Raw genomic sequence first — 12499 nt, forward strand, 5'->3', positions numbered from 1 at the left:
TGTAATATGTCCAGTGTTCTATTCTATTTTTTTTCATGTTTTATGCTTTTAAATTTGAATGTCTTCCTTAATCAAATGAAGAAATTTTATACTGTACTGGATAGAATGCTCACTTTATCCAATTTGTACTATTTTGGTTATATTGTTGGTTTGGTGTCTACATAACCTCAATTTAGGGTAATTTTAGATAATTCAAGTCACATATGGCCTTCTCTCAGAGGTTGATGCTTCAAAAACTGGATCCCTACCTGTAATTGAACTGAATCCCTACCTGTATTTGTGCCTCCTGTAATGATCCAAGCACCTGTAGTTCTGGCAGCTTTCAACAATCCTTTACGGAATACTCGCTTTAACTTGGGTTGGAGGTCAAAGTTCAATATTCCTCCATGAACTGTAATCAGTAACTTTGGTAATGCTAGTCCCCAGTGTTTCTGTAACAACTGTAAAACTTGATCTGGTTTACTGTCGAAGCTACTCAATCTAACATACTAAAATGATAAACAAATATATTACACATAATATTAGTACATGATGGATGGATACCCCATATCCTTTGTTTTTCTATGTTCTGATTTTGTGTCATGGATGGATACCCAATATCCTTTGTTTTTTTATATGTTCTGATTGTGTGTCATGGATGGATACCCCGTATCCTTTGTTTTTCTATGTTCTGATTGTGTGTCATGGATGGATACCCCATATCCTTTGTTTTTCTATGTTCTACTTTTGTGTCATGGATGGATACCCCATATCCTTTGTTTTTCTATGTTCTGATTTTGTGTCATGGATGGATACCCCATATCCTTTGTTTTTCTATGTTCTGATTTTGTGTCATGGATGGATACCCCATATCCTTTGTTTTTCTATGTTCTGATTTTGTGTCATGGATGGATACCCCATATCCTTTGTTTTTCCATGATCTGATTGTGTGTCATGGATGGATACCCCATATCCTTTGTTTTTCTATGTTCTGATTGTGTGTCATGGATGGATACCCCATATCCTTTGTTTTTCTATGTTCTACTTTTGTGTCATGGATGGATACCCTATATCCTTTGTTTTTCTATGTTCTGATTTTGTGTCATGGATGGATACCCCATATCCTTTGTTTTTATATGTTCTGATTTTGTGTCATGGATGGATACCCCATATCCTTTGTTTTTCTATGTTCTGATTGTGTGTCATGGATGGATACCCCATATCCTTTGTTTTTCTATGTTCTACTTTTGTGTCATGGATGGATACCCCATATCCTTTGTTTTTCTATGTTCTGATTTTGTGTCATGGATGGATACCCCATATCCTGTGTTTTTCTATGTTCTGATTTTGTGTCATGGATGGATACCCCATATCCTTTGTTTTTTCTTTTATGATGTAGTACATTTAAAAATTATTTTTTCTTTTCTCTATTGTCTTTTCCTGTACATATTGCCACTTTTCATACTCTTTATTTTTAACTTACCTGTGCCTTGCTGGGATGAGGTGCTCCCTGAAATTCTATTGTACCATAGGCATCTGTTGGTTTGGATTCCGTATGTGCGTATGGGTGCCATCTTTCTGGTCCGGGAGGTACCTCTAACTGTTTAGGGACTGTGTCATGCCAATTCTCTAGTCTTCCACAACAACACCTAGCAAATCAAAATATTTTATTTTAGAACAAGTTCTATTTCCAAATATATTTTTTCAGTTTTATAGTACATGTATTATAATATAATACACAGTTTTCTACATGTAAAGTATATACACATCATTCCCAATCCCAACACCCCTCTGGTTTACACACAGTAGTGGCTAAAGGTAGTGAGACGATGATGATGGGGGGAAACAACCTTGACTACCCATGAGGGTCTTGCAGGGTCAGATGGGTGCCAGAGATATATTACATGGTTCACAGTTCTAACAAGTTACAGCAACTAATTAGTGTTAATGTCCATATATGGTCATCGGTTTAAAATGATTTTCTGAATTAATTTCTGAAGTGAATTTTCTGAATAAGACTGCTATACTTGGATGATAAGTTTCCAATCAAAGCAGCAAAGCTACTGTTCAAAGATGTTTGCTCACCTATCTAATTGTTGAAGATGCAAACAATATTTGTTTTAATGGACATTTTACAATACAAATAAAACTGTCAAAAGGCCTACTCCCTAAATGGAAAAGACATAACAGATTCATAACTTGATAGAACCAAACACAAGTTACTGTAAATCATCACTCGGATTTGTAATACCAAGTTTATGTTTATTGTATCATAAACTTTTTTTTGGGTTGATCTCAGTTCCTTTATATACAATTAATTCTCTCTTTAAAAATTCCAATTATCTGAGATATAAAAGTAACATTTTTACAGCAACAATCTTCAGATCGTCTTTTCCTTAATCAAGCAAGTTAATAAATAACAAGGCACATCCACAAGACTATCACAAACTTGATTGTATTTTTCTAGGTTTTTTCTTTAAGAAAACTCAATGAAAATAAACCTGATTCAATTTGGTTATGAATCTTGTGATATTTCTATAATTCTAGTACGAGGAAGCACATTTGAATAATTTAAGTCAACATTAAAGAAATTTTGCATAATTTAAATTATCAAGCTAAAAATCCATAAGTGCTAGTGCATCAGGATATTAATATTTCAATTCTCAAACTAAATTTGTCTATAAATTTTACATCATAGAGAAAAAATGGGTTAAAGATAGTCATCAATAATCATTTACCAATAAGTGTCTTCAGAAACACATACATAGAATTTATTTTTATTATTTCCCCTTTTCATATTTGTTTGTGTTTGTTTACTTATTATAAAAGAAGTAGAATGTGTCTTAGGACACGAATGCCTTCCCTTAAGCTTGCTTTTCAAACGAAAATGGGACAGACAGAAGGACAGTCAAGGGTAACACTTAATGTACCCTTCACCGTGCAACGAGGACATAAAAATATCATTCAGGGCATTATCCTATCTCGAGGGCATATAAATATCAATGAGGGCATTATCCTATCTCAGAGGACAGTGCTCTGCCAAAAAGTTATACATGTATCTAGTGAGAAAAATCATCCCAATTTTCAGCACATTCAATAGTTCAGTCAGTGAGAAACAAGTATTGGCCACTTATAGGTGCGAGTGTCATCTGCATATAATGGGTAAAACTTGAAGAAGGAATTTCCATTACATATTCTTTTAGCTTAGTAATTAACTGTTATCAGGATGGGTAAAAAAGAACAATAACCTTTCATTAGCTATTATTAGGAGATAAGTGAACTCATCAGATAATACAGATCTCAAGAGATAGTCAAGGCTCCAATGGTTTTACTGAGCAGAATGATATCAACTTTATTTGCAATATACAAAACATTCAGGAGATAACTGTATTGTATTTTAAGCTCTGACGGCATCAATTGGGGATTTGATGGTCGCAAATTAAGTTTACTTGTGACGCGTTAGCGGAGACAGTAAATGGGTATTTGCAACCATCAAATCCCCAATTGATGCCGTCGGAGCTTAAAATACAATATTGTCATCTCCATTCTATTGAAACTGACAGAAAACAACGTTAAAACATGTAATTAAAATCTGTCATATGCCGTCTGCGCTTGCACGTACATCCCATAGCATCAATTGTCAATTGATGCCATGTAAAAAAGTGACGTTATCCAATCAAAATGAACGTTACAAACATTGTTGCATTAGAATTCAAAACTGATGCATTGAGTTCAATATTTTGTCTGATTCCACTGTGTCCCAAATACACCATTAATTCAATTTGAAAGGAGAGAAGAAGAGTTAAAGTATACCAGTGCATAAAGTAATACAAGAAAGCATTTCTCAAATAAACTATTAATAGAATGGATTTTAAATTCTTAAAAGTAAACAGGAGCCTGAATTTAAGTGGTTGTTGTTTAAAAAATAGTTGATGCAAGCTATACTTTATTGTAGTTTTAAGATGGGTAGGCATTATAATCGTAATTATTTTTGCCCGAGCAATAGTGAGGGCTAAAATAACAATATAATGCCTACACATGTTAAAGCTACAATAAAGTATAACTTGCATCTTTTGGATTCTGATAAGGACAATTAAGGTAATTTGTATGTCCAATGTGTATAAGTGTACAGTGTTTGAGAAGGCTCTTCCATGAACCTCCCTTTTTGTTTGTAAACAAGCAAATGACTTGCATTTGTTTTACATTTGTCATTTAGGGGTCCTTTTATAGCTCATTGTTGTAGGTGGTATGGAGACCTATAGTTGTTAATTACTGTGTCATTTGGTCTCTTGTGGAGAATTGTCTCATTGGCAATCATACCATATCAAAAGTTCCAATAAATATGATGAAATTTAATTTAAAACCAATTAACACAATAGGCTTGTCCTTTCAAATTCCTAACAAAACCCATGTACTTCTTCTATTCTATTGTTAAAGCATCATTTTACAGTATAAATGTAGATCAACTTTTGATTTCTAGGAAATAACCCTAAAATGATGCCTAGACACAATCAATAGTATGATACATGAGTTAAATCAAGTTATTGTTCTAGATATCATGTTATATTTGGTTATCTGTAAGCTTGTATTATCTACACTAAGGGGATTGAGACATTTATTGAATGTAAATTCATTGTAAATATTTAGTATGTTTTGTCTTGAAAATAAAAATATCAAACACAATGGATTAATAACTAAGTAAAACAGAGAAATCTTAGCATCAATTCAGAATAAAAACTTCCATTTTTATTCTGATGATTTTAAAAAGTGTTGTCCATAACTGCTGCTATCTTTGAACAAGATGAAAAGCTATACATCAGAATTATGAATCACCTGAAGTCTATAGAATAAAATTTGTCAGCATGGTTTTCTGTGGTGTATTCTTAACACTTAGCTAGATTATAGCTGCAGACAGAATATGTAATATATCTTGATTCTCAACACTTACATCTTATCTGACGATGTGCATTTGTAAGAAAAAAACCATTTTTTAAAGTATCAAGTATCTGACGGAAGCCCACAGGACTTAATGCACCAACACCATTCAAGATAATGTCTATTTTCTGTTAGTTTTAAAGCATTACCATATGTAGTTTATTGATTGCTATTTTTCCTTCTCAATATTCAACACACAACAATGAGGTTTTTTCAAAACTAAGAAGAATGGATTTGCACATGAACTCATATTTAAAATACAAGTAATATCAAAGAAATGCAATTATTTATTTCTACAAATGAAATTATTTTTCCTGCCACAGTGAAAATAATTACAGGAACTATGTTAAGCCTTTGCTAAGCAATATAATCATCACAGCGAGAGTCATCATCCTGGCGTCAGAACCTAGGTATGATTAAGTTACTAAGTTACAAATGGCCAGCTGATTGCACCAAACAAAACAGTTGTAATTGGCTTTGAACTAAGCTTTCAGTAACTGCAAGTACTCTTATTTCAGTGCTTGATGTCATTTGCTTTTAAGTTAGTTGCCTGGTATCAATCTTTTAGGTAAAGCAAGTTGCTACTGATTTTTATATTTTGTTCTTATGTTGTATTGTTACAACACTCTCCCAAGTTAAGGGAGGGTTTGACTCTAACAAACATGTTTAATCCTGCCACATTCTCCATGTGCCTGTCCAATGTCAAGAGCCTGTACTTCAGTGGTGGTCATTGGTTAATATCCATTATATTTGGTTACGGTGAATTGTTTTGTTATAAATTAAGTTGTTATCTTTCTTGATGGAAAAGTTTCACTGTCACATTTTTCATGTCATGGTCATTTTATAGCCGACTATATGGTATGGGGTTTTCCCTCATTGCTGAAGGTCGTAGGGTTGCCTTAATATTGCTTACATCAACTTCATTTGAACTCTGGTAGATGATTGTCTCATTGGTTATCATACCACACCTCATTATTTTTGAATTGGTGAAAAAATTGTACATATTTATTTTCCTTTTCTTATTATTCAAATCATTTATAGAGGTCAAGGTAATCTCAATTTAGTGGGGTTCTATTTAATTAATTATGATAAATCAATTGAGAACAAATGATTTCTTTTTTATTTATAATTGCTTAGATCTAAACCTTTACTCAAGTTTTTTAAAACTAGTTCCACTCATGAGTTACATGAAGGTCAAGATGATGAAGGTCAAGATGACCTAATCTCAGAGTTCATCCTCATCATTGAATATGATGTATCAACAGTCATAAAGATCATTCCCACCATGATTTACAGTTACTTAGATCTGGACCTCAATGCAAATTTCATCAAAGTCAGTCAAGCGTAAAAAAAAGGTCAATGTCACATATTCATAATGCTGAAGCACAAGATTTATGAAATGACAAAAACATAATTCTTCTATGAAGTTTAGTTGCTTAGATCCTGATTTTTCATATTAAGAACCCAAAATAGAGAAGGAATGAACTTATAAATTGACACAAGGAGGGTATTCTGGGGATAATGAATTGTTATGATTACTGTCCCACAGATTTCCATTCTCAAACAAACCATGCATTTTATTATTAATGTCATCTCCAATCATGTGAAATTAATATATAAAATATTTTAATTAACTGCAGAAATGATGTAAAAATCCATGCAGAAGAAAATAGATATATTACCAATTCAGAATTACCAACCATCAATATCACTAGAGATGAAAAGAATCAAGGACACAATAAAAGTCGGATATCAAAGGCTAAAAAAATTCCTTGATTTTGTAAAATCCTTTTAATTGAAAAATCAAAAAGCTAATAACACAATGGTTACAAGAAATTTATTCTGCTTCTAGCTTATTTTATTTACGCAAGTTATAGAAGCCGAGGTTTATTTTTAATGAAATCATATTTCAATATCATAAATCAAATCAAATGAAGGGAATTTTATTTTTACGTTTTACGGTTTTATGTTTGAGAGTGAAAAGTGAGAATGATAAGATTAAAAGATCAAGTAAAACTCAACATCTGAAATCTGTTTCTTCTTCCACAAATCAAACATGGAGCAGCCACAAAAATATATAATGATTTTAGGTTATCGTTTTTGTCCTTTCACTCTAATATAATAATATATCTATAGCTGCTTGTAATATTTTACTGCAAGAATAACAAATTGTATGTGAAGAAGTAGGATTATATATTGAGACACAGGTAAATATTTATAATCAATAACGTCAACAATATAAATACAGGAAAAAATGATGGTCCTATTAACCTTTTATGTGAACTATAAATCGAAATCAATTTCTGAAATGATTGGGCCTTTCACAGGATTTTCCTCCCACAAGAACCGGAAAAATTCTCTGTTTTACCTAATTTTCAGGTAATTAGCAAATTCCTTCCCATATTTGTTGGGGTCAGACAGGAAATTTACTGTAAATACTACTTTAAGATTGAATTACTATCACTCTGATTAACAGCTGTATTTACAAATAGCCTTTCTAGACAATTGATTTCTCTCCATTTTCTTTTTCAATTACAGTGACTTGACTGATAGTGTTGCTATCCAACAATTGCAATTCATTCAAAATTTTGACCAAATTGCAATTTGTTTTATTAAACCAAATTGTTCAACTGGTCAGAAATTTGAACAAATTGTTCAGTCAAAATGTGATAGTGCAAGGTGATAAAATAAATCATACTTACAATCCTATAAGACTTTAACTCCACTGTGTTGATGTTATTTTTAAATTAGTTTATCAATCTGTATATGTATATATAGCTATTACCATACTAAAGGTGAACTGTTTTATTTGTAATTGCTATAAAAATGTCCAAACTAAGCTTTTATATAGTTTTTCTTTCAAAATGTATTCTATATTCATAAGAATCACACAGTATATGAATAAAAACATCATATTCAGTAAAATAATTTGTAAAATTGCAATATATTTGTAGGAAGGGGAGATAATCTTTTTTGGTTTCAAAAAGTCTTTATTCAAAAGAATAGTATTTTAGGTTATTTTCCCAAGGAAACTTATCAATAGCATATTGTTATTTCACATATAGTTTACTGAATATATGATGTATTATTTTAAATGATATATGATTCTTATAAATATAAAATCCTTTTCGAAAGAAAAACTATATAAAAGCTTAGTTTGGACATTTTTATAGCAATTCAAAATAAAATAGTTGACCTTTAGTATGGTAATGGCTATAATATAACATATATGATATAATATATCAATACAGTGGAGTTAAAGGCTTATAGGATTGTAAGTATATTTTATTTTATCACCTTGCACTTTCACATTTTGACTGAACAATTTGTTCAAATTTTTGACCAGCTGAACAATTTGGATTAATAAAACAAATTGCAATTTGGTCAAAATTTTGAATGAGTTGCAATTGGTATAATCATATTATATCATATATGTTATATTATAGCCATTACCATACTAAAGGTCAACTATTTTATTTTGAATTGCTATAAAAATGTCCAAACTAAGTTTTTATATAGTTTTTCTTTCGAAAAGGATTTTATATTTATAAGAATCATATATCATTTAAAATAATACATCATATATTCAGTAAACTATATGTGAAATAACAATATGCTATTGATAAGTTTCCTTTGGGAAATAACCTAAAATACTATTCTTTTGAATAAAGACTTTTTGAAACCAAAAAAGATTATCTCCCCTTCCTACAAATATATTGCAATTTTACAAATTATTTTACTGAATATGATGTTTTTATTCATATACTGTGTGATTCTTATGAATATAGAATACATTTTGAAAGAAAAACTATATAAAAGCTTAGTTTGGACATTTTTATAGCAATTACAAATAAAACAGTTCACCTTTAGTATGGTAATAGCTATATATAACTATACAGATTGATAAACTAATTTAAAAATAACATCAACACAGTGGAGTTAAAGTCTTATAGGATTGTAAGTATGATTTATTTTATCACCTTGCACTTTCACATTTTGACTGAACAATTTGTTCAAATTTCTGACCAGTTGAACAATTTGGTTTAATAAAACAAATTGCAATTTGGTCAAAATTTTGAATGAATTGCAATTGTTGGATAGCAACACTATCAGTCAAGTCACTGTAATAAAATTTCTCTGCTAGATTATCGTTGTTTTGTTTTGTTTTTTTTTAATTATTTACTTGTCATTTGTTTTTATCAATTACAAAACAAATAAAAGAATTGCAAGTCTTTTTTTTAGTCCTAATAAAATGCTTGGCCGAGCGCAGCCTTTTACCACCGCAGAGGTCGACCCTGAACAGTTGGTGCAAGTTTGGACACAACTTTCAAGACTGATACTGTCTGTATTTGAAATGTGATCACATTTTTGATAATATAGGATTCTGACACAAAATAAGAGTGCATTTGTTTCTAACCCGAAATTTTGTCATCGATAACTATCGTTTAGTAAACGTTAAGCTGCTAGAAACAAATACATCGTTTAATAAACTTTATTGACCCCACGTTGTCAGACAAAAATAGATTACACTCACTTACTGTAAAACAAACAGGTAAAAGTGCGGGAAATAAATAACCAGGACTTTGCGAAAAAAACACGTGCTCGTAATTATTTAAACGATAGATGCAGAAACAAATTTATCGTTTACACGTCTCAACGATAAACGATCAACGACTACGCGACTATTTTGCGCGTACATCGTTTATGTGAACGATGTCAACGTTGACCAAAAAATGTAAGAAACAAATGGATTAAACGACTACGCGCGTAGTCGTTTACATCGTTTAGGTTAGAAACAAATGCGCTCTTAATGTGGTAATCTTAAAAGTTTGACATTAGTTGAAATATTTGTAATTAATTTTCAATTGAAGATTCTTGCTATTGTGCAATACTGTGCAATTGGATATTTCTTGCTATTGCTCAATACTATGCAATTAGGGATGTCTTGCTATTGCGCAGTATTGTGCTATAGCACTAAAACTTAAACTAAAGTCATGACAAAGTTTCTTCATTCAATGTCCTCACAAAAAAAAAATAAGAGAGATAACTTGCTGATAAAAATGTCAGTTATTTGGACAGGGATCGTTGTGTTCATGAAAAATGAGTGTCATTAATCTATCTTATCCTGCACTGCCATAAGTGTTGAATTTGTCTCACTTTATTTTTCAATGTTTATATATGTATTTAGAAACTTTTACCTATGTTCAGTTATTTTTATTGGTAGCTTTTTACTGTAAATTTTTAGTGTTTTTATTTTTTCCTGAAGTCACTTTTTTATTGTTATTTGATATCTAAAATCCTACTAGAGAGCAGATATACACAAATTACTAAAATACAATAGATAACCATGAAATGAACCTGAAATCTACAATGAAAACAATTTCTTCACTTCTTCACAAACTGGTGTATTACAATATATTCCCATATGACCATTTTTCTCCTAAAGTTTTTTGTATAGCTCATTAACCATATGGTCCTTACTAAGTTTATCATTGAGAACTATTTTATCCATAGAAATCATCCCAAGAGTGTTGTTAGAAAATGTTTTATCATCTACAGTGTCAGTTTAACTAAAATCTGACAACTTTATCAGTTCCTTCTGATGTGTATTTTGTTGCCTATTTTTAAACCAAGACTTTTATAACCTTCTTATGAGTAACATTATTTTGATGAGCTAATTCATAGTTTTAGTAGTTGGTAAAAAATTCTTTAAACATTTTTGGCAGCTTTAATATCAGTCAAAAATTATACAATCACTGATCAGAATGAGTCTTAAGTAATCATAGAATTTAGCTGAGGACCATCTTCACATGCAGGATTTTAACGCTGCCTTGAAGACCCATTGGTGACCTTCAGCTGTTGTCTGCTCTTTGGTTGGGTTGTTGTCTCTTTGACATATTTCCTATTTCCATTCTCAATTTTATTTAAGTTGCTGATTTAGTCCTAAATACTGATATGTTGCTCCTTAATATAATTACATACATATACATATGGTAAACAGCATGAAAACCATATCTCATAACTTACTTTGCTGAATCTTTGGGACTGGGAATAAACTTGGTGCATTCACGCTTTAAAAAAGTTCTTTCAACCCATGATTTCTGGCCCTGAAAATAGAAAGGTTTAAAACTCATTCAATTGTTATTACAAATGTGATATATATTTGACAAGGAACTGCTTTTTTGCTAAGTCATATACAGCTCCCTTTGAGTAATGACAAACTTTGAGATTCTAGTGGATACAGCAACTACAAGAACATGTAATGGTTTCTGTGATGAGTCAATTTTAAATCTTATATGTATGCAGTTTATTTCCTTGAGATAAAACCCATATAGACAATTTGATATAGTAATCCCCTAGAGATAGAAAAACACAACAGAAGCATTTGCAGCATAAATTTCAATCCATATCAAGTTAATTTCTAATGTTTCTTTGTTGTAATCTGTTTGTTTTTGAGATGATTATTGATAAACTTCACTGAGATTATCGAAGTTTCAGCTTTTATAAAACTTTGATTATTGGGTTGCTGGTAGCTAGTAAATTTAATGGCAATGTATCCACATATGTAATAACTCTACCAAGGGAACTTTTATTAACAATTCCCATGTTTCATTTTGAATGAAAAATCAGCAAATTTAAGGAAAGATTTTTAAACAACTATTTCTGCCTGATTTACCGAAATTGAATTAAAATAATTTAAAATAGATCAAAATCTGGATTTACATCTTACTTAATTTTTGCTTTTGGATTGCTGAATCATTGAAACTTGTGCCATATACATGCACACTTGTCTTCATAATGCAATCTAAAAGTTACAATGGGCTCTTCAATTTTTGGAGTTCACAGAAAGATGCTTTTTAAATCAATTAAAATCCTTATATGTTGCCTCTTTTATGGCTGGTTTTAAAGCTTAAGATATCATCTGAGATCAAATGAATGTCTCTACCCCTCCAAACACATACACACATACAAACTGAATGTAAGCAGTAACATGAAGTTATGAGTTTCAATTTTCTGTCTGAAAGATACATAAGCAACCTTGAATCATCAGAATTGAATAACAAACCAGACAATTTGTTCGTAAGTCATACTAAATAACTAATAATGGTTAATGTAACTTTATATATAGCAGTAGGTAATTATCTAAGGAAACAATGACATTTTGACCACAATTATATGTGCTATAAACCATTGACCACATAGTTTAACCTTATCACAGTAGAACTGAAACCTTATAATTTAGAAATGTCTTATCTCTAAAATACCAATATACCAGAATACTATATTAGACACTGCTTTGCATAGTCAACTGAAGTAATGTCAGAACTTTTGTCTGACAGGTGATTTAGGCCACGGTTTTTTTATTTGTTGGTTTACGGATCCGCCGACCCGATTTTGCCGATTTTCAGAATAAAAATAAAATTGACTTTTCATGCTTTTTTATTCCCGCCGACCCTTATAAATGCATTATCCCTGAAAAATAATTAAAATTTTCCTTTATTATGAAATGAAATGCATTAATCATTAACAAAGTTGATAACACTTTCTGTTGTGAAAAATAAAACTTCCAATTTACGTTTCTAAA

At 30.9% G+C, this 12499-nt stretch overlaps 1 protein-coding gene across 6 annotated transcripts in view; it reads right to left on the minus strand.

The window, feature by feature from the left end:
- LOC143073530 (transient receptor potential cation channel subfamily M member 3-like) overlaps positions 1 to 12499 on the minus strand; it is a 132755-nt gene that overhangs the window by 49821 nt on the left and 70435 nt on the right. For all 6 annotated transcript variants that reach the window (XM_076249161.1, XM_076249163.1, XM_076249162.1 and 3 more), the window contains 3 exons: positions 10942 to 11021; positions 1463 to 1628; positions 272 to 488 (listed from right to left, as the gene is read on the minus strand). In XM_076249161.1, coding sequence (XP_076105276.1) covers positions 272 to 488; positions 1463 to 1628; positions 10942 to 11021 — 463 coding nt within the window. The remainder of the gene's footprint in view (positions 1 to 271; positions 489 to 1462; positions 1629 to 10941; positions 11022 to 12499) is intronic.

This window comes from Mytilus galloprovincialis, chromosome 4, assembly GCF_965363235.1.
Source record: "Mytilus galloprovincialis chromosome 4, xbMytGall1.hap1.1, whole genome shotgun sequence".
In the NCBI taxonomy this organism is placed as follows: domain Eukaryota; kingdom Metazoa; phylum Mollusca; class Bivalvia; order Mytilida; family Mytilidae; genus Mytilus; species Mytilus galloprovincialis.